Source organism: Canis lupus, chromosome 3 (assembly GCF_011100685.1).
Source record: "Canis lupus familiaris isolate Mischka breed German Shepherd chromosome 3, alternate assembly UU_Cfam_GSD_1.0, whole genome shotgun sequence".
In the NCBI taxonomy this organism is placed as follows: domain Eukaryota; kingdom Metazoa; phylum Chordata; class Mammalia; order Carnivora; family Canidae; genus Canis; species Canis lupus.
This window is the reverse complement of record NC_049224.1, coordinates 92,241,954-92,266,685: the sequence shown is the minus strand read 5'-3', so window position 1 is coordinate 92,266,685 and position 24,732 is coordinate 92,241,954. Positions and strand designations below refer to the sequence as shown.

Genomic DNA, 24,732 nt, shown 5'->3' with positions numbered 1-24,732 from the left:
GGACCTCAGGACTGGGGCCAGCACAGTGGGACCTGGGGGAGAGAAGGGTGGCCCCCCAAAGGGGCTGGTCTGCCCTTGGACCATTGCCCTGGGGCTGCCTTGGAGAGAAGGGGGGTCAGGGCCGGGGAGCCCAGGTCCGAAGGGGCCCGCCCCCCTCGCCCCAGGACCCCGTGCCCTCTGGCTGCCCAGGCGGGGTTGCGACCCCGGAGAGAAGAGCACACGGGGTGAAATCACTGGTGTTTATTGGCTGTGATTCCATCGAGGCTACACACGCGGCGGCCCCCCACATGCAGGAGGAGGCCAGGCGTGACGACGGAGGACACGACACCCACAGTCTAACTAAGCTCGGCTGCTCCGGGCGCCCCGCGCTGGGAACGGGACGCGGGCTTGGTACGAGCCCGCCCTGTGGGCTCCGAGCTGCCTTCGTGAAGTGTGAAAACAGCCGTTTAGAACAGACGTGGGACCGGGAGGAGTCAGGGGCGCGGGCGCAGCGAGGCGGCGGGGCGCGGGGGGCGCCCTCGCGGCCCGGGGCAGGGGGTGCGCGGTAGTATTGCGGTCTATTGTTATGGCTTGTCTAAGAGCGACGGGGGCCACGCCCCGGCCCGCGACACGATGACGTTTCAATGTGGACAGAAAGGGCCCCGGGCACCGAGGCTGCGGCCTTTTTGTGACGATAAAACCCCCAAACACGTAAGACCTCGTTTACCTGAGATTCAACACATCGTGATGCAGAGGAAAACAAGGGTGGAGACACGGGGTTCGGGAGGCCCGCGGTGGTCCCGGGCAGGTCCGCCCCCCGACGCGCAGCAGGCTTCCGAGGGCGCGGAGTCTCCTCCCGGCTCTCCTCGGGGGTGTGGGGGTGCAGGGGCTGCGCCAGGGGACCCCCACCCAGAGCAGCCTCCGATGGGAAGGCCGGAGGCACCAAGTGGGGAGGGAGTGGGCTGCGCCCACGGACTCAGGGGCAGCGAGTTCTGGGGGCGAGGGCTGTGCTCCCACCCGGGGCGGGGGGATGACCCCCGGGCCTATTGCTGTGTTTCCCTTAGTCTGCAAGACGACCGCGTCCTGGTGTGGGCCAGAAGCAAAGCCTTCCGGGGCAGTGGGCCAGGCAGGGACAGAGGACGGGGAGAGACAGATGGACAATGAGCGTGAGGGGTGTGGGTGGAGGTGGGCGGCCGCAGGCGGGAGGACCCCGAGATCCCGCAACCAGCTGTCACGGCGGGGGTGGGGGCTCCCACCCGCGCCCCCAGGGAGGCTGCTGCTCCCAGCCCACGCGGCCTTCCCCCCACTATGGCTGTGCTCCTGAGTTTGGGGCGGACGAGCGCCCACAGCGCGGGGACGGCGCACCGAGGGGCGGTCGAGATGCCGGCCTGGTCGGTGCCCGGACCTCGGGCACTGCTGGGTGGAGGGGAAGGACGGGGGCGGTCAGGGCCGTCCCAGCTCGGGGGGCCCACCCAGAGGAGCACGTGGGCGGGCCCGGGCCGCAGCACAGACCGCAGGGGCCCTGGGGGCGGGCACCCCTGCCCCGGTGTTGGTGGCGATGGCAGTGCGGGGGTGGGGGGGTGGCGCAGGCTCCCGAGGCATGAGCGGGCGTGGGGCGGGCAGATCTAGGACTATGGCTTATAGTGGCGCTGGGGGGCTGCACTCTGCTCCCGATGTCCCTTCAGGGGCCTCGCGGAGGTACAGGGGAAGGTAGGCGAGGGCACGAGGGGGGGGCTCCGGGCGCGGCGGGGGCCGGCGGCGCCCGCTTATTTCTTGAACATGTCCTGCAGCGGCCCGGGCAGGTACTTGATGACGGTGTCCAGGATGCTCTCGTCCTCCTCCTCCGGCTCGTCCCCGCAGCCCGGCGGGATGGCCTTCTTGGGCCTGGTCAGGCTGCCCTCTGAATTGGCCTCCATGGCGGCCTGGGCCTCGGCCTCGCGCTCTTCCTTCTTCTTGATGCCGTACTGGGGAGGGGGGGGCGGGCAGGAAGGAGGGGTCAGCCCGTGAGCAGGTCTCCCAACCCCAGGTCTGGCTGGGGCCACAGTCCCCGGGAGGGCTGGACCCTTCCTGCGCCTCGGGATCCCCCCAAGAGGCGGTGCCCGTGGCCGAGAAAGGGCCGCGCCAACTGCCGCCAAGACCCTGGAGGACAAAGGCCCCACCCAGGAGGGTGCCTGGGGGGGTAGGGGGACCCCGCCAAGAGTGTAGGGGCGACAGTGGAAGCCGGAGCCAGGGGTTGGGGAGCATGTTGAGAGCAGAGCAGAGAGAAAGGTGGGTCCCTACTGGCACCAAAGCTGCGGCCCCACCCCAACCTGGCCCCCCCACGCGGCCACCCTGCGTGCCCTCCCAGGTGCCCTCCCGGGAAGCTGCCACCGTCCTCAGCCTGGGCCCGGGTCCTGCAGCAGCGGAAGGGACAGGCAGGATGCGTGCAGGCAGCGGAAGAGAACCCACTGCTCCGTGGCTGGGGCGCCCACGCAGCCCAGACCCCCGGCTGGGAGGTGCCGTCCCACCTCAGGCCGGCCACGTCTCCCTACATGCAGCGGTGACCCCGCCCCTGCCCGTGGACAGCCCGTGGAGGAGGGGGCACGGTGGCAGCTCCAGGTGGAAGCCCCGCAGCCCCACGCCTGGACATCCCGGGCCCCTTGTTTCCGTTTTCCGACCTGTGTCTCTGCCCCCGGAGATCATCCAGGTCTCCCCTGTGTAGTAGGTGGAATGGCGTCCCCCCAAGACTCATGTCACCCCGAACCTTAGAATGTGCCCTAATTTGGAAATAAGGTCTTTGAGCTGCTCTTAGGGTAAAGAGATGATCCTGGACCCTAAATCGGTGAGGATTTCCTTGTAGAAGAAAGAAGAGACCAGAGAGACCACATGCAAGTGGACAAAGGCCGGCTGCGGGCGCAGGGCACCGAGGGCCACCGGAGGCCACCGAAAGGGCACAGGAAGGACTCCGGGCCGGCAGCCCTGCCACATCCGGATTCGGACTTCTCCCCAGAGCAGAGAGCACGAGCGTCAGAGAGCCGCATGGGGGTCCTGGGCGGCCTCGGGGCTGGTGTCCCGTGGGGGGGCCCAGTCGGGATGGGGACGCCTGAGGTTTTGACCCGCACCCGAGGGAAGCGCTCGCAGGGGTAAAGCGGGACAAGCAGGGTCAGTGTGCGCATCGGTGATCGTCCCGATGCCAGATTTCTGCGGGCACCCCACAAGCACAGGACCCCGGGCTCAGGGAGGAGTCTCTGTCCAGGTTGGGACCCGGTTCCTGCTCGGCTCTCTTTGTCCACCCCTCCCGAAAAAAGTGGATTCTGGTTCTGGTTCTGGGGGCAGGGGCTGGCTCTCCAAGAAGGACCTTCCTCTGCTCTCGGGTTTCTGGGGGGCTGGCTGTGCCCCCCAACCCACTGATGATGCTGAAGGAAACGTCTGCGCCCGTTTCCCCGAGGCCGCACTGGCTTCAGGCCAGGGAGGTGACGGCCACTGTGGCAGAGGTCGCCGAGGAGGAAGCCGTGCTCTCCGCCCACCCGTGGCCAGAGCACAGCCTGTGGCCTCCTTGGGCACCTGCTGCAAGAGGGATGAGGGGGCCCCCGAGCAGCCCACAGGCCCCTGTGCACCCTAGGGGCGCAGGGAGGGTCTCTGAGGGGCACAGGAGGGCACCCGGCACATGCACCAGGTGAGCGTGGACGTCAGGCCAGCCAGCCGCATGGACTGTGACACCCCCTGACCCCGGCAGCGGCCCTGGCTGGGAAGGGGCCGGACCGGCTTGGAGCCCCCAGGGGCGGAACACGGGCAGGAAGCAGGTCACCTGGGGAGAGCAGGTTCCTGAGGACGTGGGCCGCCCGCAGATGCCCGTGTGCTCAGGGAACACTTGCGCTTCCACGAGAACACGCCGTGTGCGGTGAGCAGAGCAACCCCGACCAGAGACGCGGCCCACAAGCGAGCGCGGCCTGCGGTGTTGGGGCTGCCCCTCCGGCCACCGGGGAGGAGACCCCAGGCCGGGCCACCCGGCGAGGCTCCCCCAAGGTCGCAGTTCTCTGCAGGGGTGCGCCGCTGCGCCAGGCTGGGGTCCCCGCGGAGGTGCCCGGCCTCACGGGGCCGCGGCCTTCAGAGCCGCTGGTGACCCGCAGCCACACGCTCCTGTGACACCCACCCGTGCCTCAGCCAAGCCTGGGGAGCGGCAAGCGATGCGTGGGCTTGGCGGCTGCAAGCTGAGGGCGGCTGGGCGGGCGGCACCCACGCAGGTGCCTCACCTGTGGCTCCTGGACCCCGCAGCGGGGCCGTGAGGGGGCGGACAGAGGGACGCTCCACCCACCAACCCCTGAGATGAGACACTTCCCAGGGTGACGTCGCCAAGGGCCCTGCGCGCCCCAGAGGACGCGCGCCTCTGTCTGCTGGAGCCTGGGCTGGGCAGCTCAGCACCCCGTTTTCCGGCCAGCCCCACGAGGCCTGGGGGCATGTGGCTCCAGGGAGGGCCGGAGGAAGTCAGGTGCCTGGGGGCCAGGTGGGTCACCTGCGGGAGTCACACCTCAAGGGCAGTGTGCCCACGGGTGGGGGCGGGGGGGGGGTAGCCGGAGGAAAGGGGCAGGGTCCCCTGGCAGGGGGAAGGACGCACTGTGGGGCAGACCTCCCAGGAGCAGGACCTGGGGCTGGGCCAGGCAGTGGTGCTGGGGGTGCAGCGGGGACCAGGTGCCCCCTTCCCGAGCAGGCGCGGCGTCAGCTGTGGCGCACACCCCCTCCCGCTCTGAGCCCCCCCGCCCCCCCCCCGGGCGGGCTGCATTCTGGAGGCTGGGGCCACAGCGCTGGGAGACCTGGGCCCCTGGGGCTGCAGCGTCCAGGACACGTCAGACGCCTCCCGGCCTCGGACCCACGCGTGGGGGCTCACCCGTGTCCCTGTCTGCCCGGCACCACCGCCACCCGTGCCAGTGCCCGCAGGTGACCACCGTCTCAGCTCTGCAGCCGCACAGGGCAGGCCCCTGCCGGCAGAATCAGGACCCCAGCAGGCGCCCCCGCTCAGCCCCGCCGTCCCCGCAGGAGGACCCTCCGGGCACAGGTCCCACCTCACCCGCGACAGCGGGAGGGACCCTCAGGCTGGGCAGGTGAGGAAACCGCGGCCGGCCCGCCCCACGACCGCAGGAAGATGCCACGGGGCCCCGCGCCCACAGGAACGGGACTGGTGCACAGGCCCGGCCACGGGGTCCCGGGAGGGGAGCTCACATGGGGCGACCGGGCTCCGAGGGCGCGGGGCCTTGACGGGGCTGGGGAGCCGGCTGCAGGACCCCAGCTGCTCCCGGGAAGGGGCTCCCACGTCCACCACCACCCGTTCTGTTCCCACAGAGTCCTCTGCGCATTCATTCATTCGTTCACTTCCTCACTCATTCACCAGCTCGGCATCCGTCGGGGGGACATGGAACGGCAAAGCCCTGAGTGTCCCATAAAAGTAGGCGGGAAGCAAAGCCAGCGGGGGAGGGGGCTGGCGCATCAGGGGGAGACCGGGGAGAGGCCAGGGCAAAGGCCCTGGGGCACGGTGGGCCTGAGTCACCACAAGCCTGGGGCTGACCCCGGGGTGAAACGGGCGTGCACGCGGAGCGCCAGCAGGGTCCCGCCGGCAGGCCTGGGCCCAGGGCAGGCGCTCCCTGGGCAGCAGGCCGCCCCATCGCACCCCAGGGGCGCCGAGACCTGTCCAAGCACCGTGACCTGTTTGCAGGCTCGAGGGTGAGGACACATTGGGGTGACCACCTGGGGCAGCTGCGTCGCTGGACGCAGGCAGACGGACAGGGAGACGTGGGCCTCAGACACGGGCCCCGGCCCGCCCACCCCGTGGACGACACCCCGCCCGGCACCTGCCGTCCTCGTCCTGCCCCCCGACCCGTCCCCATTCCCCGCCCCAGCCACGGCCTGACCTGGGACCGCAGGGGGACCAGCGCACCGGGCAAAGCCAGGGGAGGTCTCTGCAGGTCCCCAAAGGCACCCAGGGAGCAGTGCTGGGTGGCGAGGTCTGCCATCCGCACCCCCACCGAAGCCAAGGCCCTGTGTGCCCCGGAGGCCTGCAGCCACCCCAGGGGCGCCCCCCAACCTTGGGGGGCCTGGCTCGTCCCCCAGGTGAGTGGAGCTCTCCATGCCACGCCTGCACACCGCACGCCCTGCAGGGCCGGGGCCACGCAGATCTCCTCCCTCGGACCAGGAGCCAGGGTCATAGGGTGAGGGGCACCAGGGAACCAAGCAAGGCAGCCCCCCCTCCCCCGCACCTGGGCCCGGCGACCCCCAGGGGTGCCCGGGAGCACGGCCCTGCCCATGATGACTCACCCGCCAGGGCCCCGGGCGCCTACCCGCTGGGGGGCCTCCCCCTAGAACCTGGGGTGGGGCAGGTGAGAGCCGCTCCGGGACGCGCGGGGTGGAGGCCGCAGACCACGGCCGGTCCTGGGGGCCTGGAGACCCCACGAGAGGACAGGACCCCCGCCCACCCCCCAGGGCTCTGGACGGTCCAATCCCAAGGTCTGTTCCGTGGAGCCGGCAAAAGGTGGGCGGAGGAAGCCCAGCACGTCCCCGTCCCCAGGGCCCCGCGTGTCCCCCCCCCCCACCCTGTCCCCAGCCCCGTGCCCACCTTGTCCCGGATGCCCTGGCGCATGGCCTCACGCTCCGCCTCCATCTTGGCGTACTTGGCCTTGCGCTCCTCCTCCTCCTGCCGCAGGGCCTCCTGGCGCTCCTCCTCCTTCTTGGCCGCGTCGGGGTCCTTCTCCTCGTCACCCCCCAGCATCTTCCCCATGTCCTTTGTGGCTCCTGCAGACAGGAGGCCGCTCAGTCCCGCCAGCTCCCGTTGGCTGCGCTGCCCAGGGAGGGCCCCCCCAACCTCCCCCCTCCGCGGTCCTGGGGTGTCCTCCTGTGTCTCGGGGAGGGGGAGGCGGTCTGGGCGGCAGGGGGCAGGGCCGCACGCGTGTGCCCGGGAGCCCGGGGCCGGGGTCTCGTGTGCAAGCGCAGGCGGTGCAGGTGCTGGGGCCCTGGGTCTGAGCTCCGAGGCCGTGGTCGGCAGCACCGGGGCCCCAATTTCTCGGCGGCACCAGACGCCACTTTTGTCACGAGCTCCTGATTCACGGGCAACAACAAGCACGTCCGCCGCCGCCCTCCGTCCTCGGCCCACGGGACACACGTGGAATTACAGCCTCGGGGCTCAGCCGGCACCCAAGGCTCCCAGGGCGCAGCGCGAGGAGGGGCGGCCAGCTGCTGGGGCACCCCCACCCTCAGCCCCTGCCCTGCGGGTGCGAGCCTCCACCCTCTGACCCGAGGAGCCCACCCAAGCACTGCCCCAGGTGAGCCGGTGGGGTGCACTTGGGAGCCCCAGAGACAGGCTGGTGGGGGGGGGAGCCGCCGTCATGCCCCCGTCCCCAGCCTGCTCTGATGCCCATCGCCACCCCGCCCCCCTTCTCCCTGAATTCAGGGCCCCACGTTGGGACCTGCGCCCCCATGTTCGCGGGAGCGCGGACCCCACCCTGCCCGGCCCACCCCCCAGCTCAGGACGTGGCGGGGGCGTCCCAACCAGTGCTGGGAGGGGGTCGGACGGGAACCCGCAGCACCCACACAGAGCACCCCTGCCCAGACCCCTGCCCCAGCTCTGCCCCCGGGCCTGCCCCTTCCGTGCCCCTGCTAACATGACGGTCCGTCTCCTCCCCCCCCCACGCTCTGCAGAAGTCTCCAACCGCTTGGGGGGAGGCTCTGGTGTCCCCCTTAGGCACATGCACCTGCTGCTGTTCCGAGAGCTCACGTTCCAGAACGCTGTCCACCGCTCCGACCCGCTGGGCACCCTGCATGCTGGTCACTGGCGTGGGTGCGCCCACCTGCGGTCCACCCTACACAGCAGGGACCATGCACACCTGCGCGCTGCACAAGTGAGCACTCATCTCCGGAAGTTCTCCTGGACTTCGTCTTAGGGTCACAGAAGCCACCCAGCTGGTCCCAGGGCTGGTGCACTCCAAGCAGCCCTCCGACGGTCGCTGTGATGCTCGGTCAGCGCGGGGGCGAGGCTCCGAGGCAACCACACGCTTTATTTGGATGTTGTCACTTTTCCCACTAATGTCCCTTTTCTCTTCCAGGATCCCATCCCGGGAAGCACATTACATTTAGGTTAAAGTCAATTTTTGAAAAGAGAAAAGTATTTTTCACCTTGAAACAAACCTACGGTGAGAATTATAAACTGTAACGGAAAACTAAAATTTTTCTAAATAAATAAAGTCACTTGTCACGTTCAGGGTCGGGGAGTTCCACAACGCGCTGCCCGCTCCCCGAAAGTGAGTCACAGGTCAGCGCAATCTCCGTCGCACCCCCAAGAGGTGAAAAGGAAATTGTGTGAAATCTGACAAGCGAAGGGTTCATGGGCGGAGAAGCTCGGGCCGCCCGGCCCGGAGAGCCACTCGAGGCAGGGGCCGGCTGCGCGGAGGTGCAGGGCCCAGGAGGTGCAGGGCCCAGGCGAGGCCGGGCCGGGGACTGCGTGACAGGAAGCACCTGGCGGGGTGCTGCGGGCCGAGGCACGACCCCGGAGTCCCGTGCGGCGCCCGATGGGAACCGGGATAAAAACGAGAAAACAGGCGGCGTCAGGCGGCCTCATGCCCGCAGGCACCATCACGGGAGATGATGCTCTAATTCGTTGGTCGTGGGGTCTAGTCCGTGTCTGCCGGGACCAGCCGCCGGCTCCCGCTGAGCCCCGACACCCAGAACACCTGGCACGCCTGGGTGCTCAGATACCCGCCAACAACCAACGCCCACATTTTAAAAGATACGAATGATGCTCGGCCACCAACAGAGTAGGCAGGGCGGGGACTCAGCCCCACGGACCCCTGGCCCCTCCCAGGGTGGGGGGACACGGACAGCTTCGCGCTGTCCCTGGGGGAGCGTCCTGGAGCTCTACTGCATCTCGTAAGGAAAAAAATGAGGTCCCCCCCGGGGGTGCTCAGTGGGTGAGCATCTGCCTTGGGCTCAGGGTGTGACCCTGGGGTCTCGGGATCGAGTCCCGCATCGGGGTCCCCACAGGGAGCCTGCTTCTCCCTCGGCCTGTGTCTCTGCCTCTCTCTGTCTCTCTCATGAATAAATAAAATCTTTTAAAAATAAAAAAAGGGAATAAAATAAGTATTACAAAGGCACCAAGCTGTCCCCCGCCCACCGCCTCTTTCCCCGCTGACGTGGTCCGTACCTATGATCGGTGACGCCCAGGGAGAACCCACCGCAGGGCATCCTGGACTAGCGCAGATATGGGACGATGCTCCAGCCACAATGACTCCAAAAGCAGCAAATCCTCAGGATTGGCCCTAACCAAGAAAACCTCAGAACATGTGGGTAGAAACCGTCTCCTCGGATGCCAGGGTTGGCCGACGCTGGCACTCCTGGTGGGCACGCTTCACACGGTGAAGGTGCCAGTGACACCAAGACTGGAGCCCGCCTGCGTGCGGTCCGTGCCGTTCTCCCCACGGAAACGCCAACAATCCATCCCCTTCTTCGTTTGGGCTTGGGGCCACGTTAACCTTCACGTGGCAGTGCCCACGTCGGCGACCCGACCCCCCGCCGAAGGGAAGTGCCCTCACCGTGCGTCTGACGTGTCCGGGGAGCTGCAGGCGGCACAAAGGTCATCAGAGGGGAGGCGTTCTCAAGCGAGACAGCGTGTGCCGGGGGCGCTGGGGAGGCGCGCCCTCTCGGGGTCTGGGGAGAGGCGAGGTCGGCGCCGGGGCTCGCAGTGCGACAGTCGCCAGCACGCTGTGAGCCCGCTGTCCTCAGGGTGCTCAGAGCAACGGGGGCACACTTTATGCCGTGAATATTTCATCACAGTAAGAAAAGGGGAGCATAAATTTGAAACGACCTATAATCTTACGTCTGAAAAAGAAACGTCAGGCTGCAGAACTGACCTCAAGGCGCTGGCAGAAGGGCGCGCCCGGCGGCGGGAAAGACGCAGGTGGGACACCCGGGGAAGCAGGAGGAAACCCCACGCCCGGCCTCGAGCGCAGGGGCTGGGTGGTCGCGCCGAGTCGCCACGGCCGCCGCGCGTCCGGAGCCAGAGCAGGCCTTGACCCAGCAGAGCCCAGGGCTCCGAGGCCAGCGGCGCCCTCAACACGCATGTTCCTGGGGCGGCAGGAGCGCTCGGCCGCCTCCGGGGGAAGAATGAGGGGCGCAGAAGGCGGCGGTGGGAGCGGCCCACACGAGTGGGCGCACCGGGCCGCTTCAGGACTTGGTGCTCAGGCACCAGGGGCGGCAGGTCTGGGGCCACAACACTGGAAATGAGGAAAAATGCGCGGGAAAACGCTGCGGACCGAGAGGACCTTAGCGTGACCAAGTGATACGTGGTATCCGAATACGGCTGAAATCGTGAATGAAGCGGATTTTCTAAGACACGCCGTCAAAAGCTGAGAAGTGTGTCTAAGAATTCACAGATGGGCTCCTTCAAACATTCAAGAAACAGATAATTCCAATGATATTTAAACTGTTCTTGGAAAGGAGAGAAAAGAAGGAAATTCCTCAGGTTATTTTTGTGATATCCGCATAAGGACGATGCCAGCAGCCGGCAGAGAGCGACCGTGGGCAGCCCCCACTTCCCCACTTCAGCAGTGCGACAGGCGACCGAGGGCGGGGGGGAGTTCCAGAGGAAACAGCACTCGTGATGGGGGGGCCCTTTTAGGGAAGGAGACAGGGTCCCGCGTCCAAGACCATTGCGCTCCTCAGGCCCCACCGCATGCTCTGCAGGCTCAGAGGCTTCCCCGCCCCAAGGCCCCGTGCCCCGTGCCCCGCCCCCCGTGCCCGCCCCAAGTCCCCGTGCCCCGCCCCCCGCGCCCGCCCCGCCCCGAGTCCCCGTGCCCCGCCCCCCGCGCCCGCCCCGCCCCAAGTCCCCGCGCCCCGCCCCCACGCCTACCCCAGACCCCTGCCCCACCCTGGCCAGGGGCAGGCAGGTGCACCTAGCCCTCCCCTCCCCCTCCCCCTCTCCCTCCCCCTCCCCTGAGCGCCACCCTGCCGCCTCAGCCGGAAGCAGCGCCCTTGCTCAGGGTCTAGGTTCACAACAGCTTCACGCAGGCCTGACAGTCTGCCCATCACGAGTTTGACACACGTGCACACGCACTAAACCATGGCCGCAGTCAAGCTGGTGGACACGTGCGTCCCCCCAAAGCATCCTCACCACAAGCCCCCCCACCCCCCAAGGCGAGGTGGGTGTACCTCGGTTGCCCGCGGAGGACGTTCGAGGTCCCCCCGTGGCGTTGCACCACGCACACAACACCCAGCGTTTCCCCCTTCTTGCCGACGCGCGGGCCCATCGCATGGACGCGCATCCGCCCCTCCCGTCCGGGCAGGTGGCGTCACGTCCAGGGCACCTGCTACCACACGCTCCACGCCTGGCCTGGACCCTGAGCCGCCTGCCACCCACCTACAGGCTGTGCGTCAGCGTGGACTCGGGTCCATGGCCGTGAGTGTCCGCTCACTTCTCAACTGGCTGCTGGCCTTCCTGTTACCGGTGGGCAAGAGGCCCGCGTACATTCTGTACACACGTCCGGTTTTGTCTTAAAGATGCAGCTTCGGGTTTTCTTCTTCCCGTGTCCTTCACATCTGCTCTGAATTTTATTTCCTTTCTTATTTTTTTTTTAAGATTTTATTTAGTTGAGAGAAAGAGGGAGCACGAGTGGGGGGAGGGTCAGAGGGAGCCTGAGGTGGGACTCGATCCCAGGACCCCCGGATCCTGACCTGAGCGAAGGCAGATGCTCCACCCCCGCGTCCCCCAGTTTACAATCCTTTCTCGTTTGCCTTGAGAATCTTCCCAGACCCACGGCTCATTCAGAGGCACGTTGTCCAGTTTCCAGGCACCTGGGGGGATTTTCAGGTATCTTCCTGTTACTTTTCTTGCCCCGTCCCCCATTAGGCATGACTGAAATCCTTCACGTTCCTGACTTCGTGCTTTACGGCCCGGACACGTTCTGCCCTCGCACGTGTGAGCAGAAGGCACACCTGGGCTCACCGGGAGTGTTCGCACGCCAGGCAGGGTCGGTGGTCCTTGTGCGTCCTTCCTGCTTCTCCGTCTGTTTCATCAACTCCTGAGTGTCTCACCTAAACCTGAGGATTTGTCTATTTGTCCCTTTGCTTGTGTCGTGAAGCTCGTGTCTGGGGTAGAAACAGTGGACACCGCGACATCCTCTTCCTCCGCTGGCACCTTCGGCGCCAGGAGCGGCCTCCTTCGTCCCTCTACCAGCCTCTGCTCTGGAACCTACTTTGTGTGCTGTCAGCGGATCCACACCAGCTTCCTTTTGAGCAATACGAGCACGGTCTATCTCTTCCACCTTCTTACCTTACCCTGCGTATGTCTTTATATTTGAAGTGAGTTTCCTGCCGGTGGCATAAGGTTGGGTCTTGGTTTCCGTGCCACCTCCCAGTCTCTGCCTTTGGGCGAGCGTGCAAAGGGGCCTGGGCAGACGGGCCGTGAATCCCAGCTGCGCGATCCGTCCGAGCAGAAAGGAGGCTTGTCGGAGAGTCACCCCCAGACCACGCGGCTCTGCTCCCACCTAACAGAGCCCCAAATAAGCCAGGGGAGAATCAAAGTGTCTCAGCAACCCGACCACATCTGGAACGAAGCTCACAAATATATTTAGGAAAACAAAAATATCCCGCGCAGCAGGGTGGAAGTCAGAACGTCTGGCACCCAGGGAACCGCTGGCAGACACTCCGGGCACTAAGCAGGTACCACACATGACGAGGAAGCCACCCAAGCCCGGGCGAGCCGACTGCGCACGGACATACGGGGGAACACCGGACCGCTGCAGACTCCAACGGCAAGTAACAAGCACGGCAAAGTGTCAGTAAATAAGAGAAAATTCACCTAAAATGTATAAATCACAATGTGGCAGCTATAAGGTATCCAAAAATTGCATGGAGTAAAAGAAAGATGTTGGATTAAAATCAAGATTTTAAAGATCAATTTAAAATAAGCGCATTTTATCTGTTTGACCAGCACTAGTCCTACGAAACCGTGCGTGGGGAGCGGGCGTGTAAGGTGCATTATGGGGGGGCGCAGGTTGGCGTGATCCCTGTAGAGAGCACTTGGGGAACGCGGGTCACAATTCCAGCACCTCCTTGAACACGAGCCACAGAGACTCCTGGACAGCGAACCCCCCCCGCCGCGCCCCGACAGGATCGGGCCCGCGCCCCTTACCCTCCGGGGAGAGAGCAAGCCGGCCACTGCCCACGCGGCGCGCCCGCCACCTGGGGCCACTCCGGCTCCGACCGGGGCCTGTGGCAGCTTCGCCCCGGGGCCCTGGGCCCAGAGCCGCCTGCCAGCGCAGCGCCCGCCTTCCCCGGTGGCCTCGACTCGGGCGCACCCTCGTCAGCCACATGGGCCTCCCCCGCCTCACGACCCCTGATGCCCGCGCCTGCTGGGGGCCAGGCAAGGGCGTGGGCTCCAGGCTTCCAGGGAGGACGCGGCCCCGTGAGCCACGCGGCGCCAGGCCTGGGACGCTGGGCGCGGCTTGGGCGTGGTCTCCGGGCGCCCACTCCCCACTCGCGGGGCGCCGGCTCTCCTGCGATGCCCGCCGCGCGGCGGCCGAGGCCGGGCCCCGCCAGCCCCTGCTCTGCCCAGAGGCGCAAGGCCCCGGGACGGGGAGGCCCCCCACACATCCAGGCCCGGATCTCGGGGCGCGCCGGGCATGTCCCCTGTGAGGGGGCTGAGGGGCAGGGCTCGCGGGCAGACAGGGTGGGGCCGACTGGGTGCTCGGCCGGCCCCACGCGGGGCAGGAAGCTGGGGAGGTGGGCCTCCCACAGCCTCCCCCCTGACGGCAATCCAGGGCAGGGTGCTCCCTGCGGGGCCACCCTCCTCCCAGGGCCCTGTCACAGCTGCCTGACCCGGGTCCCCACTCCTGAGTCCCCGTAGGAACTGGCACCCAGCATACAGCACCCTCGGCACCAGGCACCCAGCATGCAGCACTCTCAACACCCACAGCCAGCACTCAACTCACAGCACTGAGCACCTGGCACCCAGCACCCTTAGCACCCTCAGCACCACATACCCAGCGTGCAGCACTAAACACCCAGACCCAGCACTCAACACCAGCACTGGCACCTAGCACCCAGCACCCAACATACAGCACCTCAGTACCTAGCACCTAGCACTCAACACCAGGTACCCAGTGTGGAGCACTCTCAACACCCACACCCAGCACTTAACACCCAGCATTGAGCACCTGGCACCCAGCATGTAGCACTCAGCACGAGACACCCAGTATACAGCATCCTCTGCTCTCAGAACCAGAACCCAACACCCAGCACTCTCATTACCCAGTATTCAGACACAGTTTAACACCCAGACGCCAGCAATCAGTACCCGGCACCCTCAGAACTTAGCACAAAGCATTTAGCACCTGGGACTCAATAGATGGCACTCAGCAGCAGCAGCACCCAGCACACAGCACTCAGAACCCAGAACCCCAAGCCTTCTGCTGGGTCCTGAGCAGCTGTCTGGCCTCAGTCCGGTTGCCACAGTTCAGTCAAGCCCACTGGACCCAAGGGGGCCTCCAGGGTGGAATGGGGACCCTCCCTTAGGTTGCCCCTAAGAAACGGAAGCCAGAGCTGTGGACTGAGTCCTGAGAGGGTAGAGAAGTCATTCCCCGACTCCCCACCCCCGGGAGATGAGAAAAACGGGAGCAAGTCTAGAGAGCAGAGATTTGGGGACACTTGGGGGCTCGGTCAGGCAAGCACCCGAGTCTTGGTCTTGGCTCAGGCCGTGGTCTCATGGGTTGTGGGACAGAGCCCGCGTGGGGCTCGCTGCTCAGCACAGAGCCGGCTTCTCGCACACCCCTCCCCCAGCTTGTGCTCCCTCTCTCCCACGTAAATAAAATCTTCAGAAAGAAGCAGCCGATCTTTAAAAGGAAAAGAAAAGAGACTCACAGAAGCCCGACCACAGGCAGGAGGAGAGCAAGGGCTGCGCAGACCCCAAGCCTCCATCCCTGCTACACAGGAACAGGGTGCTCCCCGCCCCACACCTGGGGTGCTCTCCCCGCCCTGCCCCCCAGAGCGCTCCCCACTCCGTCCCTTCCAGAGTGCTCCCCGCCCCCGCAGCAGAGTGCTCCCCACTCCACGCCCCCTCCCCGAGTGTTCCCCACCCCACAGCAGAGTGCTCCTCACCCCACCCCTCGGGAGTGCTCTCCCCCGCCCCCCGGGTGCTCCTCTCTGATCCATGTTGCCCTTGGCGTCTGCCTGGTCTCGGGCTCACTCTGCTGGTTTAAGGCCCAGCGTTAGATGCGCAGCGACCCCGAGCAGGCCCCCGCGGCTGTGTGATCACTGAGAGCCCCTCGCACGGGAGCTCCTACAATGAACGCTTTAATCCCAACCAGAATTCCTGCCAACCAACGGAAATAAACGACTTTCTTTCTCGGCTGACGTAGAATACATCCACTTTATTCCCGTTCGGGGGCCGAAGCTTTATAACCGAGCTGTAGCTTAACCAACGAGGAGCACGCTGTCCTGCGGGGAGGGCTGTCCTTCGTGGTTAGGGAGAAAAGGCCGTTTCTCTGAGGTCTTTCCAGCCTCTGAGAGACGTGGGATAAGCGGGTCTCTCCCGAGCCCAGGGGTGCCCACCCTGGATGGCTGTTGGTGTTCTGTCACCCCCTTGCTGCTGGCTGCCCATGGAGATGCCCCGCTCTCGAAGACGAGCAGGGAGGGATGCAGCCCTGCCTTGGAGGACTCGGGGCCTGGGGCCGGCCTCTCAGATCAACTCCACCTGATGTGCCCCAGGTACCGGGGCAGGCGGTCCAACACTGCCCACCTGGTCGGGAGGGCCTGTGCCACCCTGGCCTCACCCTCAGGGTAGGCTCCCGTGGGTGGACACCGGGGGTCCAGCAGGACCAGATGGGCTCTCAGCCTGCCCGCAGCTCTGACCCGGGTCCTAGAGGGCAAGGTAGGGAGCGTCCGGGAGGAGCCCTGTGACCTGACACTGGCACAGCCAGGAGTCACAGAGCCAGCGGGAGGGGTGCTCGGGATGCTTAACAGAAGCAGGTGCCAGACCGGGGGGTGGGGGGGCCCTGAAGGAGGGGCTTCTCTGGCCAGGGCTCCCGGCCCAGAGGGACACTCGCCTGCAACCCCCCTCTCCGTGTGAGCACCAAGCTGGGAACCCCGGCAGCCCTGCCACATCTGGGGGCCGGCCCCCAACAGCCCCCCAACCGTCCCCGCACACGGTGTACAGACCGCCGCCCCAGGGCGCAGAGGCCCCCGACCACAGCGGCCCCCGGAGGCTCCCCCTGCCGTACGTGTCTGAGATGCTCTCCTGTCCACGGAGGGCTGGGTGACGGTGCCCGGGTCCCTCCCACGCCCCCGCGGCTGGCTCAGCAGAGCCGCTGTCCCCTCAGACGCACGGGCCTCGGGCCGGGGGCCGCTCAGCCCTCACCCTGATGCCCTGAGCACAGGCCCCAAGCCCTCCCACTCCCCGGAGAGAGCAGCCTCCCCAGCCCAGGCCGGCCCAGGCTGAGCGCCCCAGGACTCGGGACAGTGACCAGGCCCCGGGGAGCCCAAGGCAGGGGGTGTCCCGTCACGTCCTGCTGTCTCCATGAGGTGCCCCCGGCTCATCTGTGCACCCTCGAATCCCAGCCCAGGTGCCCCCTCGTGAAACCCTCCCCCGCCCCACACCAGCCCCGAGCACCCGAGCCTGCTCTGGACGTGGAACAAGGCACCCGAGGCAGGGCAGCAAGACAGCTGGCCGCGAGCCAGTTGTCGGGCCTGACTTAGCCTGCTCGCGTCTACACCCGCCACCGACCTCGGTACCACGACAGCCCCTGCTCTTGACCTTGTGTGACTATAGCTCCAGGGCCATCGCCACTTCCTGGCCTCGGGGAATCTGCTTTCAGATCACAGCCTGGAGCCCCAGCCCCCCGCCGTGTCCAGTCCACCGCCATGACTCTGCAAGGCCCTCTTCTCTGAGAGACTGAGCATCCAATCTGGGGGGAGTCCCAGGGTGGCCCCAACGGGACCCTCCTCCCCGGCCGCGGTGTCCATGGGGATCCCATCTGACTTTGAAGGAACCAAAGTGCCCCTGGGTCACCCCACAAAGAACCCAGCCCTGAGGGCAGACCCTCCAGGTCCGCTCCGGGGGCCCAGGACGGAGGGTCTGGGCAGATCCTGCCCCGGCAGGCAAAGGAGCCCGGGGTCGTGTGTGCCCCGCCCTGTGGTCCCGCTGCCTACCCGCTGCAGGGAGGCCACCACTCGGGGCCGCCCCTCGTCCCGCTGCTCAGTCCCTGGGTCCAAGGATAGCCCCCTCCCGACGGGCAGGCCCCTCCCGGCCGCCGGGCCCTGCCCTCCCTCTCCCCCCGGGGCAGCCCCATCACCAGGGCCACCCCGGCCAGCGCCCCCTCCCCTTCCTGCCAGTAGCAGGTGCCTCGCGGCCCCAGACAGACCATGGAGGACAGAGCCCTCACCGAGGGCCGCACAGCAGCGGTGGCGGCGGCACCAGCAGCCCCCCGGCTGGGCTGGGCTTCAGCGGGGCTGCATGCAGGGACGGGCCATGGGGAAGGCTGGGGTCTCCGGGGACGCCACCGCCGTCCCATCTGCAGCCGAGCTCCTGGCCCAGCAGCCCCTGAATTTCGGGCTGGCGCTGAGTTCGTCACCCCCGAGCCTCAGCGTGGACCCGGCCCTACAGAAACAGCTGCTCCTGGGGCCTGTGGGTGCCCCGCTGCTCTGCCTCTGGACACGGCCTGCGCAGCCTGGAGCCGCGGCTGCCACCAGGCCACCCCCGAAGGCTCCTCCACGAGACACGTGGTCAGGACTGCACAGCAGCCCGGCCGGCCGGGGACGGTCTCCCACGGCCACGGCCACGGCCCCGGGAGGCTGCGTCCAGGCCCTCGTCCCCGCCGCCCCTCCTGCCACTGGCCTCCCTCCGCGCGGCGGTGTGGCCTCTGGGCGTCCAGCCCTGACTGTCTCTCGGTTTGTTTCTGATACATCTGTCTGTCCATCTGTGTCTCTTGCCCTTGGGTTCGTCCGTCTTGATCTCGGGCCCCCCATTGCCCGCAGGTCCCCAGGCAGCCTGTGCCCCCCTGTCCCCTGCTGACCTGCCGCCTGCCTGCTCCCTGTGTCTCGGGTCTACCTCTCTAAGGGGCCTCCCGGCACCATTCCTCTGGGTCTGGGTCCGTTCCTGTCCGTCTGTCTGCACGCACTCATCCTGAGAGGCCAAATGATGCCCGTCCAAGGAGGGAATAAAATACAAGGTCTCACCGGGGAAGCCCGCACGCAGCCCCCAACCCCAGCAGGGGGTGACAAGTGTTGGGAGCAGCACCTGGCTGGGCCACCCCGTGACGGCTGCAGACAGGGTGCTCCAAGGCGCCTCTGCCCCCCTGCAGCTCCCACGTGTCCCCGTCGCCGCCGCAGGAGAAACTTTGGGCTGACATGGAACAAAGGGAATCCAGGCTGGCAATTACCCAGCTAATTTCAGCCATGTAGACAGCCAAATCAGATATTTCAGGTTTGTCACAAACCCACCTCAGGGCCTGAATTAGCCACCTAATTAATTATCTGTAACAGCCTGGGACTGGCTGGGTGGAACACCGACTGCTCCCGGAGCCAGGATGCTCGTCCCTGAATCATGTCCTGGTGACATAATCATTATAATTAGACTCAACCTGCAGCCTAGCCTTGACCACAAAATCTCCGGGAACGTGGCCCCAGGCCAGCCCCCAGTGTCTTTCCACTTAACTCACAGCGGCTGAAATGCGGCGCTTCCGCCAGGGACAAGCCCACCCCTGGGGCCCCGGTCCTGGGCCTGGTGGCCCTGCCATCCTGCCCCCCACCAGTGGCATAGCAGCCCCCCACCTCCAGAAGCAAGGCCCCGACCCCTCCTGCCGCTGCAGCAGCGCCACGAGGTACAGCACCTGACTCATGCCAGGCTGCGAAGGCGACCAGGTCAGGGTGTGGCCCACAGAGGCCACCACGGGAAAACACCCGGGACGGCGGTCAGGTACCGCTGCAGGCAGCCGCGGGGAGCTGATGCAGCAGCCGGGGGCGCTGGGGCACACGGGATGGCTGGCAGGCCCCACGGCTCCAGCGCGACGCACCCAGGCCGGTGGGGACCTCAGTCCGTCGCCCTGCCCGCCTCCTGGGCCAGGGTCTCTGGCCACGACACTGTCCTTTTGAACCAAACAGGCACGGGATTCCCTTCAGATACGAGCCAGCAGGGTTCGACGGGCGGTCCCCCCACGCTCGCTCACGCCAGGACACACACCGCTGCACCACCTCTGTGGAAGGGGGCCAGGGACGCACGGCCACCGTGGCATCTTCTCGTGCCCCTAGGTCCCACTGGCCCTGGCTCGCTGTGCCCACTGCTGCCCCCACCCCGGGTGAGCCCACTGCCCCAGCTCTAGCGGCCTCCCGCCTCCCCTGCTGTAGCCACTCTACAGCTTCCCCAGGCTCTGCTCCCCAAGAGCAAAGCCCCCATGGGGCCCACCAGACCCTGCCAGTTGCACTTGGCCCTTGGTGCCCCTGGCATGCACCCTGGGCTATCCTCCCAGAGGAGAGGGTGCTGCCGCTTAACCATCGACCCCTAGCCTCGACCCCAGCCTCAGCGCGGCCTGGACAGCTCTGCCCTGACCACAGTGTGCCAGGCTGCGTCCTCCCCCACCCCCGGGCTCTGTCCTGAGGGGGCTGGTGGGCAGGTGAAGCCCGAGGGGGACCGTGTAGGGGAGTGTGCTCTGCGAGGTGTGTGGCCAGCGACCCCCTGGGAACACGATGCCCCTACTCCCTACCTCCCAGGGCCTGTTTCATCACGAACTCCATGACGATGGCTTTGATTCCTCAGCGGCTCCTCCAAGGATCAGAACTCACATGCAAGTGTGGCCAGGAGTTCTCTGCTGGGGGAGAGGAAGTGGTCACAGGTCACCCCGAGCAGGCTGGGGCGAGGGCGGCTTCTTCATCCCTACCTGCCGGCCCCTGAGCACGGGTCTGTGGTCTGAGGATGGCCTCACAGGTCAGGTTCCCACCTGAGGGCCGGAGCTGACACTGACAGGGACAGCGGGGGCTGGGGCTTCCACCCCACACCCTGATCCAGGCACGTAGATCCCAAGACCTGCTCCACCTACAAAGTGGTCTCACCTGGTCCCTGGTTTTCTGAAACCAGCTTATGGTGGCTACTGCGGGGATGGGGATGCGGCGCAGAGCCCGGGAGAGCACAGCTCCCAGGAGCCAGGCTGCCTGAAGCCCGGTCGGGCCCAAGGGGTGTTTGAAGGTGACTGGCTCTTCCGCCTCCTTGCTGGGCCCTGGGCCACAGGGGTGGGGGCCACCTAAGGGACGAAAGGACTACGGAGGAGTGGGGCCTGGCCGGATGCCCCTTCAGGGAGCTCCCCTCGGCTTCTGACAGGAGTCCCAGGAGACCAGGCTGTACCCAGGGGAAGTTCTATGCCCACTGCCAGCAGCACGGCGGAGACTGGGGTGGGAGACCCCGAGGGAGGACAGGGCGCCCCCACCTGCGCCTGCGGGGCCTCCAGGGTCCAGGTCGCTGAACTCCGGTGCGGAGGCGCTGCCTAAACCAGGGGCTGCAATGCTCCCCCTCCCCGCTTGTGGGGCCTCTGGGGCAGGGCAGCCCAGGGCTGAGATCCAGCGCTTTCGGGTGTTCTCCTCCCAGGAGACCCGCGCTCCTGCGGCCTGGGGGGGACCGGGGGGCGGGTGCTGGGTGGTCGGGGGGGGCCGCCTCCCCGCGCGGCGCTGGCGCACAGGGCGCCCTTGCCGCAAAGCAGATTCTCTTCCAAACTTCTCCCCTGGCTCCGGAGGGGGTGGGGAAGCGGGGCGCAGCCACAGCCAGGCTCGGGGCGCCGCGGGAGTCCCCCAGGCTTGGGCCCGCTCCCGCTGCCGCCGCACCCCGTGGCTTTGCGGGCGGGCGAGGTGCCGAGCGGCCCTGGGGCGGGGGCGCGGGGGGGCGGGGAGGGGAGGGGCGCGAGGGGCAGGGAGGGGCGCGAGGGCAGGAGCCCCGACCGCAGCGGGAGCGAGGAAGGGGCCGCGCGGGGCCGCTTCAGCACCGAGTCCGCGGACAGCGCCCGCCCGGGGCCGGGGTGCGGGCGGGGCGGCGGGGGTGTGGGGGGTGTAGGGGGCGCTGGGGGGCCTCCCGGGGCCGGGGTGCGGGCGGGGCGACCCGGGGGCGGGGGCGGGGGCGGGGGCGGGGGCGGGGGCCGGGGGCGCTGGGGGCTCCGCCGGGCCGGGCCGGGCGCGGCGCGGGGAGCGGGGGCCTTGCCGGGGGCCTTGCCGGGGGCCGCGGGGTGCGCGGCGCGGGGGGAGCGCGGTTACCTTCCCGGGCCGGGCGCGGCGGGCGTGCGGTCAGCGGCGGGGCGCGCTCGGGCCGGCGGGGTCCATGTGGCGCCGGGAATGCGGCGGCGGCTGAAGGGCACGGCGAGGAGGGCGCGTCACGTGGAGGCGCACCCGCCCCCCCCGCCCGCGCCGAGCGTCACGGCGGGGGCGGGGCCGGCGGGGGCGGGGCCGGCGGGGCGCGGGGCGGGACCACGGAGCCGCCCCCGCCCGTCCCGGAGGCCCGTCCGCCCCGCCCCGCCCCGCGCTGGGAAGGGGCTCCCGCCGCGCCCACGGGGTCCCGACCCGGGCGAGGCCCCTGCGCGCCGCCCGCGACCCCGCGCCGCTCCCGGGCCCCGGCGCCCCAGGGCGGGACGAGGGCGCCCCCGACTCCGGGCCCCGCTCGCCCCGCGGAGGGAGCCGCCCGCCGCCGCCGTATTTCTCAGAGCGGGAGCGCGCGACGGGGACGGCTCCGCGGGTCTGGGGGCGGGGCCAGCGGGCGGGGGCGGGGCCAGCGGGGCGGGGGCGGGGCCGGCGGGGCGGGGGCGGGGCCGGCGGGGCGGGGGCGGGGCCGGCGGGGCGGGGCGGGGCGGGGCGGCGGGTGGCGCAGGGCGGCGGCCCCCGCGGGCAGGGACGCCTGAAGGTCGCTGCGGACGCTCCGCCCCGCGGCCCCGCCCCCGCCGCCCCCTCCCCCGGCCTCCGGGATTTCCCCGCCGCCGAGCCGCACTGCGGGGAGCGCAGGGTCGCCGCAAGGTCGAGGCCAACGGCCAGAGCCGCCCCCGCCGGCCGCGCCGGCCCCGGGACGCACCTCCCAGGACACACTGGCCTGGCTGCAGCCTCCCTGGATCCCAGGCCCCGGTTCCGGCCCCCACATCCTCGCTTGTCCTGCTGACGGGTCCTGCCCCGCGGATCTGGGCCAGCGGGTGAGGGAGGTGCTGCCCAAAGGGGAGCCGAGGGCTGCACCGAGCCCCTGAGCTGCCTGCCCCGGCTGACCCCCGGGGTCCCATCGCATCACTGCCCCCTTCTCCAGACACCGGTTAGAGCCCCCGCCTCAAGCGCGTCTGGGGACAGGTGTTCTGTGCTCGGCTGTTCCAGGTGTGCGAGGGCCTTGAGGGCCTGCTCAGCCTTGGCCCTTCCGGTGCCCCCCAACCTGGGTGTGGATGCTGGAGGGAGCGGTCCGCCCAGGAAGCAGAGAAGTCGCTGCTCCCCGCTCCAGGCTCTCCCCTCCACCCCTGCCACCAATGGGCCTGGGGGTGCAACACACGGAGCGGTGACCTCAGCTGAGTCCAGAGCAGGCCCCATGACCCAGGACCCCGGGACCTTCATGAGCCACCTGCAGGGCAACACCCAGCTGACCCTAGGGCAGTGTCAGGGCGGCACAGGCTCATAGGAGGGAGGAACACAGAGGCCCCCAGCTCAGTGGGGACCCCACAGCCCCACTGACTCCACAGTCTGGGGCTGGCTGAGCGCCACACACAGAGCCCTGAGCCCGGGGTCCAGGGGTGCTGCCCGGCCCCCAAACTCCCCCATCCCTGTATGCGGTCGCCTTCTCTGGCCCTGTCCTTGCCTGTCCTGCACTCACCGCCCACACGGAGACCCCCATCCGTTCTCACAGGTGCCCAGGCCCCGGACCAGGTCTCCGACTCTCCCAGTGGAAACAGACAAGGCCAGTGACAGTCCCAGATCAGAGTGACTGGTGCCCCACGCCAGGACAGGGAGGCCGGGCAGCTGGGCAGCCCAGGGAGGGCCAGCTCTGGGCAGGTGGCCAGGACGTGAGGTGACACAGCTGCACACCACCCACCTGCCGGGTCTGCCTCTGTGGACGGGGTGGGGGGTGGGGGGGGCAATGCTGCCTTGGTAGTTGTGTCGCCGTCAGGGCCTGGAAGACCTGCAGCAGCCACGGGGAGGCAGGAGCGAGTAGCTGGGGGAGACCCGGCTGTGAGTTCAGAGGCACCCAGAGGAGGCCACAGTCCCAGGGTGTGTCCTGGGTCGGGGTACAGAGAAGGGTTCCAGGAAGCGGAAGGGAGGGGCCATGCAGCGTGGGGGGCGCCCTAGCTGGGCCCTCCACCTGCTCCAGGGATGGCCCTCCAGGCCGGGAACCCCGATCCAAGGCACGAAGACCATATGATGCTGGGTTGCAGGCCCCGGGCATCCAGAGTCCCCTCTGCGCCCCCACGCAGTCCTGCAGATGGCAGAGGCCGCTGAGCTCAGCCTCCCGGAGGCCCCTCCTGGAGGCCCCCCGGGGTGCCCCTTAGCTCCCTCCAGGGAGGCCCAGCCCCTGCCAGTCCCATCTGGCCCCCGCGCCGCAGGGCACGTCCTGCTCCGGCTCCCACAGGCGTTCCCCCAGTCGGCCTTTGGCGTTGGGGTGGGGTCTGCCAGGGGCGCGGACCCCCGGGGGGCTGGGACGGACTTCGGTGCACCGGGGATTGCCCAGAAACTTCAAATGCAAGTGGATGCTGGGGTCCCCCTGCTGTTGGACCCCGTGAGGCCTTGGGAGGTCGTGGCAGGAGTCGTGGAGGCGAAGTGGCACGGCGGGTGTCACTCATCAGGGCCTCGTGTGCCTCCCGACACCACGGCCCCTTCCCCGCTCCCTGGGCCGCGCTGGCCGTGGGGCAGCCGCTGGGAGCGCGTCCCTGGGGCTCCGGGAACCGGGCGGGCGGTGCTGCGCTGCTCAGACCCGGCCCCACCCCGCGTGCTGGGCCACACTGCGCCCCGCCGGGGTCTGGCGATGACATGCACTTTCCACGGGTGCCCTGCCCCCACCGACAGGGGACCCCGTGTCTCACAGTCACCAGGAGGGCGGCCCCCACGACAGGAACATCCAGGCTGGGGCATCTCTAGGCCTCGGGGGGCATCTGGTCGCATCCCCCAGTTTGGGGGTGACCTCCACACAGGTGCCCGCCGGGGACGCTGGGTTCCGCTCTCTGACCAGTGGCCCCTCCCTGGAACCCGTCACATGACCACGTGACCCCCACCGGGCTGCAGACCCCTGTCCTGGCTCCGCGAATGGTCGCCCAGGATGTGCTGCCCCCCGTCCCAGTCACTCTGTGCCCCAGAGGCCCCCTCCGCCCTCCAGCAAGCCCAGCAGGCCCCTATAACAGGTCCCGCTCCGCACCACACCCTGCAGCCCCTCCCGAGGCCGGGCTCAGCCCTTGGACTCCACCAGGTGCGTGACCTCCACGGGCGGGACTGCCCCCTGGGGCCCCTCAGCTGCCCTGGCACTGCCCCTGCCTGGCCGGGCTCTGTGCCCTCCCCCAGTTCACAGCCTCTCCCCAGGTGAGCCGAGAGGCCCCCAGTCCAGCCCTCCGCATCGCGGTGGGCGACCGGAGCAGGCCCCACAGTGCACGCGCCGTGTCCCCCTGCCTGGCCCCTTCTGCACCTGCCAAGTCATCACCCCCCGGCCCTCCTCTCCAGCTCCTGGGCAGGGACGCAGCGCCCAGCAGGGCAGAGGCCAGGTGGCGGCCATGCAATGTGCCTGGACAGGGCCGGCCAGGGGCCCGGTGTGGGTGGGGATGTGCT

The 24,732-nt window shown here is 68.2% G+C and overlaps 1 protein-coding gene across 7 annotated transcripts; it reads right to left on the bottom strand.

Annotated features, from left to right (window-relative positions):
- Nucleotides 1-225: 225 nt before the first annotated feature.
- CPLX1 (complexin 1) lies at nt 226-22,910 on the bottom strand. 7 transcript variants are annotated; one of them, XM_038533667.1, is made up of 4 exons: nt 22,796-22,910; nt 19,686-19,790; nt 6,563-6,738; nt 226-1,943 (listed from the first exon to the last, which is right to left on the bottom strand). In XM_038533667.1, exons 2-4 carry the CDS (start codon nt 19,714-19,716, stop codon nt 1,746-1,748), a joined length of 405 nt encoding a protein of 134 aa, XP_038389595.1. In that variant the 5' UTR covers nt 19,717-19,790; nt 22,796-22,910; the 3' UTR covers nt 226-1,745. The 7 variants fall into 7 exon arrangements, with proteins under 7 accessions (XP_038389595.1, XP_038389591.1, XP_038389592.1 ...); XM_038533663.1 differs by lacking the exon at nt 22,796-22,910 and adding an exon at nt 21,217-21,356; XM_038533664.1 differs by lacking the exon at nt 22,796-22,910 and adding an exon at nt 21,217-21,355 and having other exon boundaries at nt 19,686-19,787.
- Between the last annotated feature and the right edge of the window lie 1,822 nt (nt 22,911-24,732).

Coding starts and splice junctions, on each gene's coding strand:
- CPLX1 (XM_038533667.1), bottom strand. CDS start 19,716: ATGGAGTTCGTGATGAAACAGGCCCTGGGAG. Junction 6,739..19,685: donor GATGAAACAGGCCCTGGGAG/GTAGGGAGTAGG, acceptor TCCTGTCTGCAG/GAGCCACAAAGGACATGGGG. Junction 1,944..6,562: donor GCCAGGGCATCCGGGACAAG/GTGGGCACGGGG, acceptor CCCCCTCCCCAG/TACGGCATCAAGAAGAAGGA.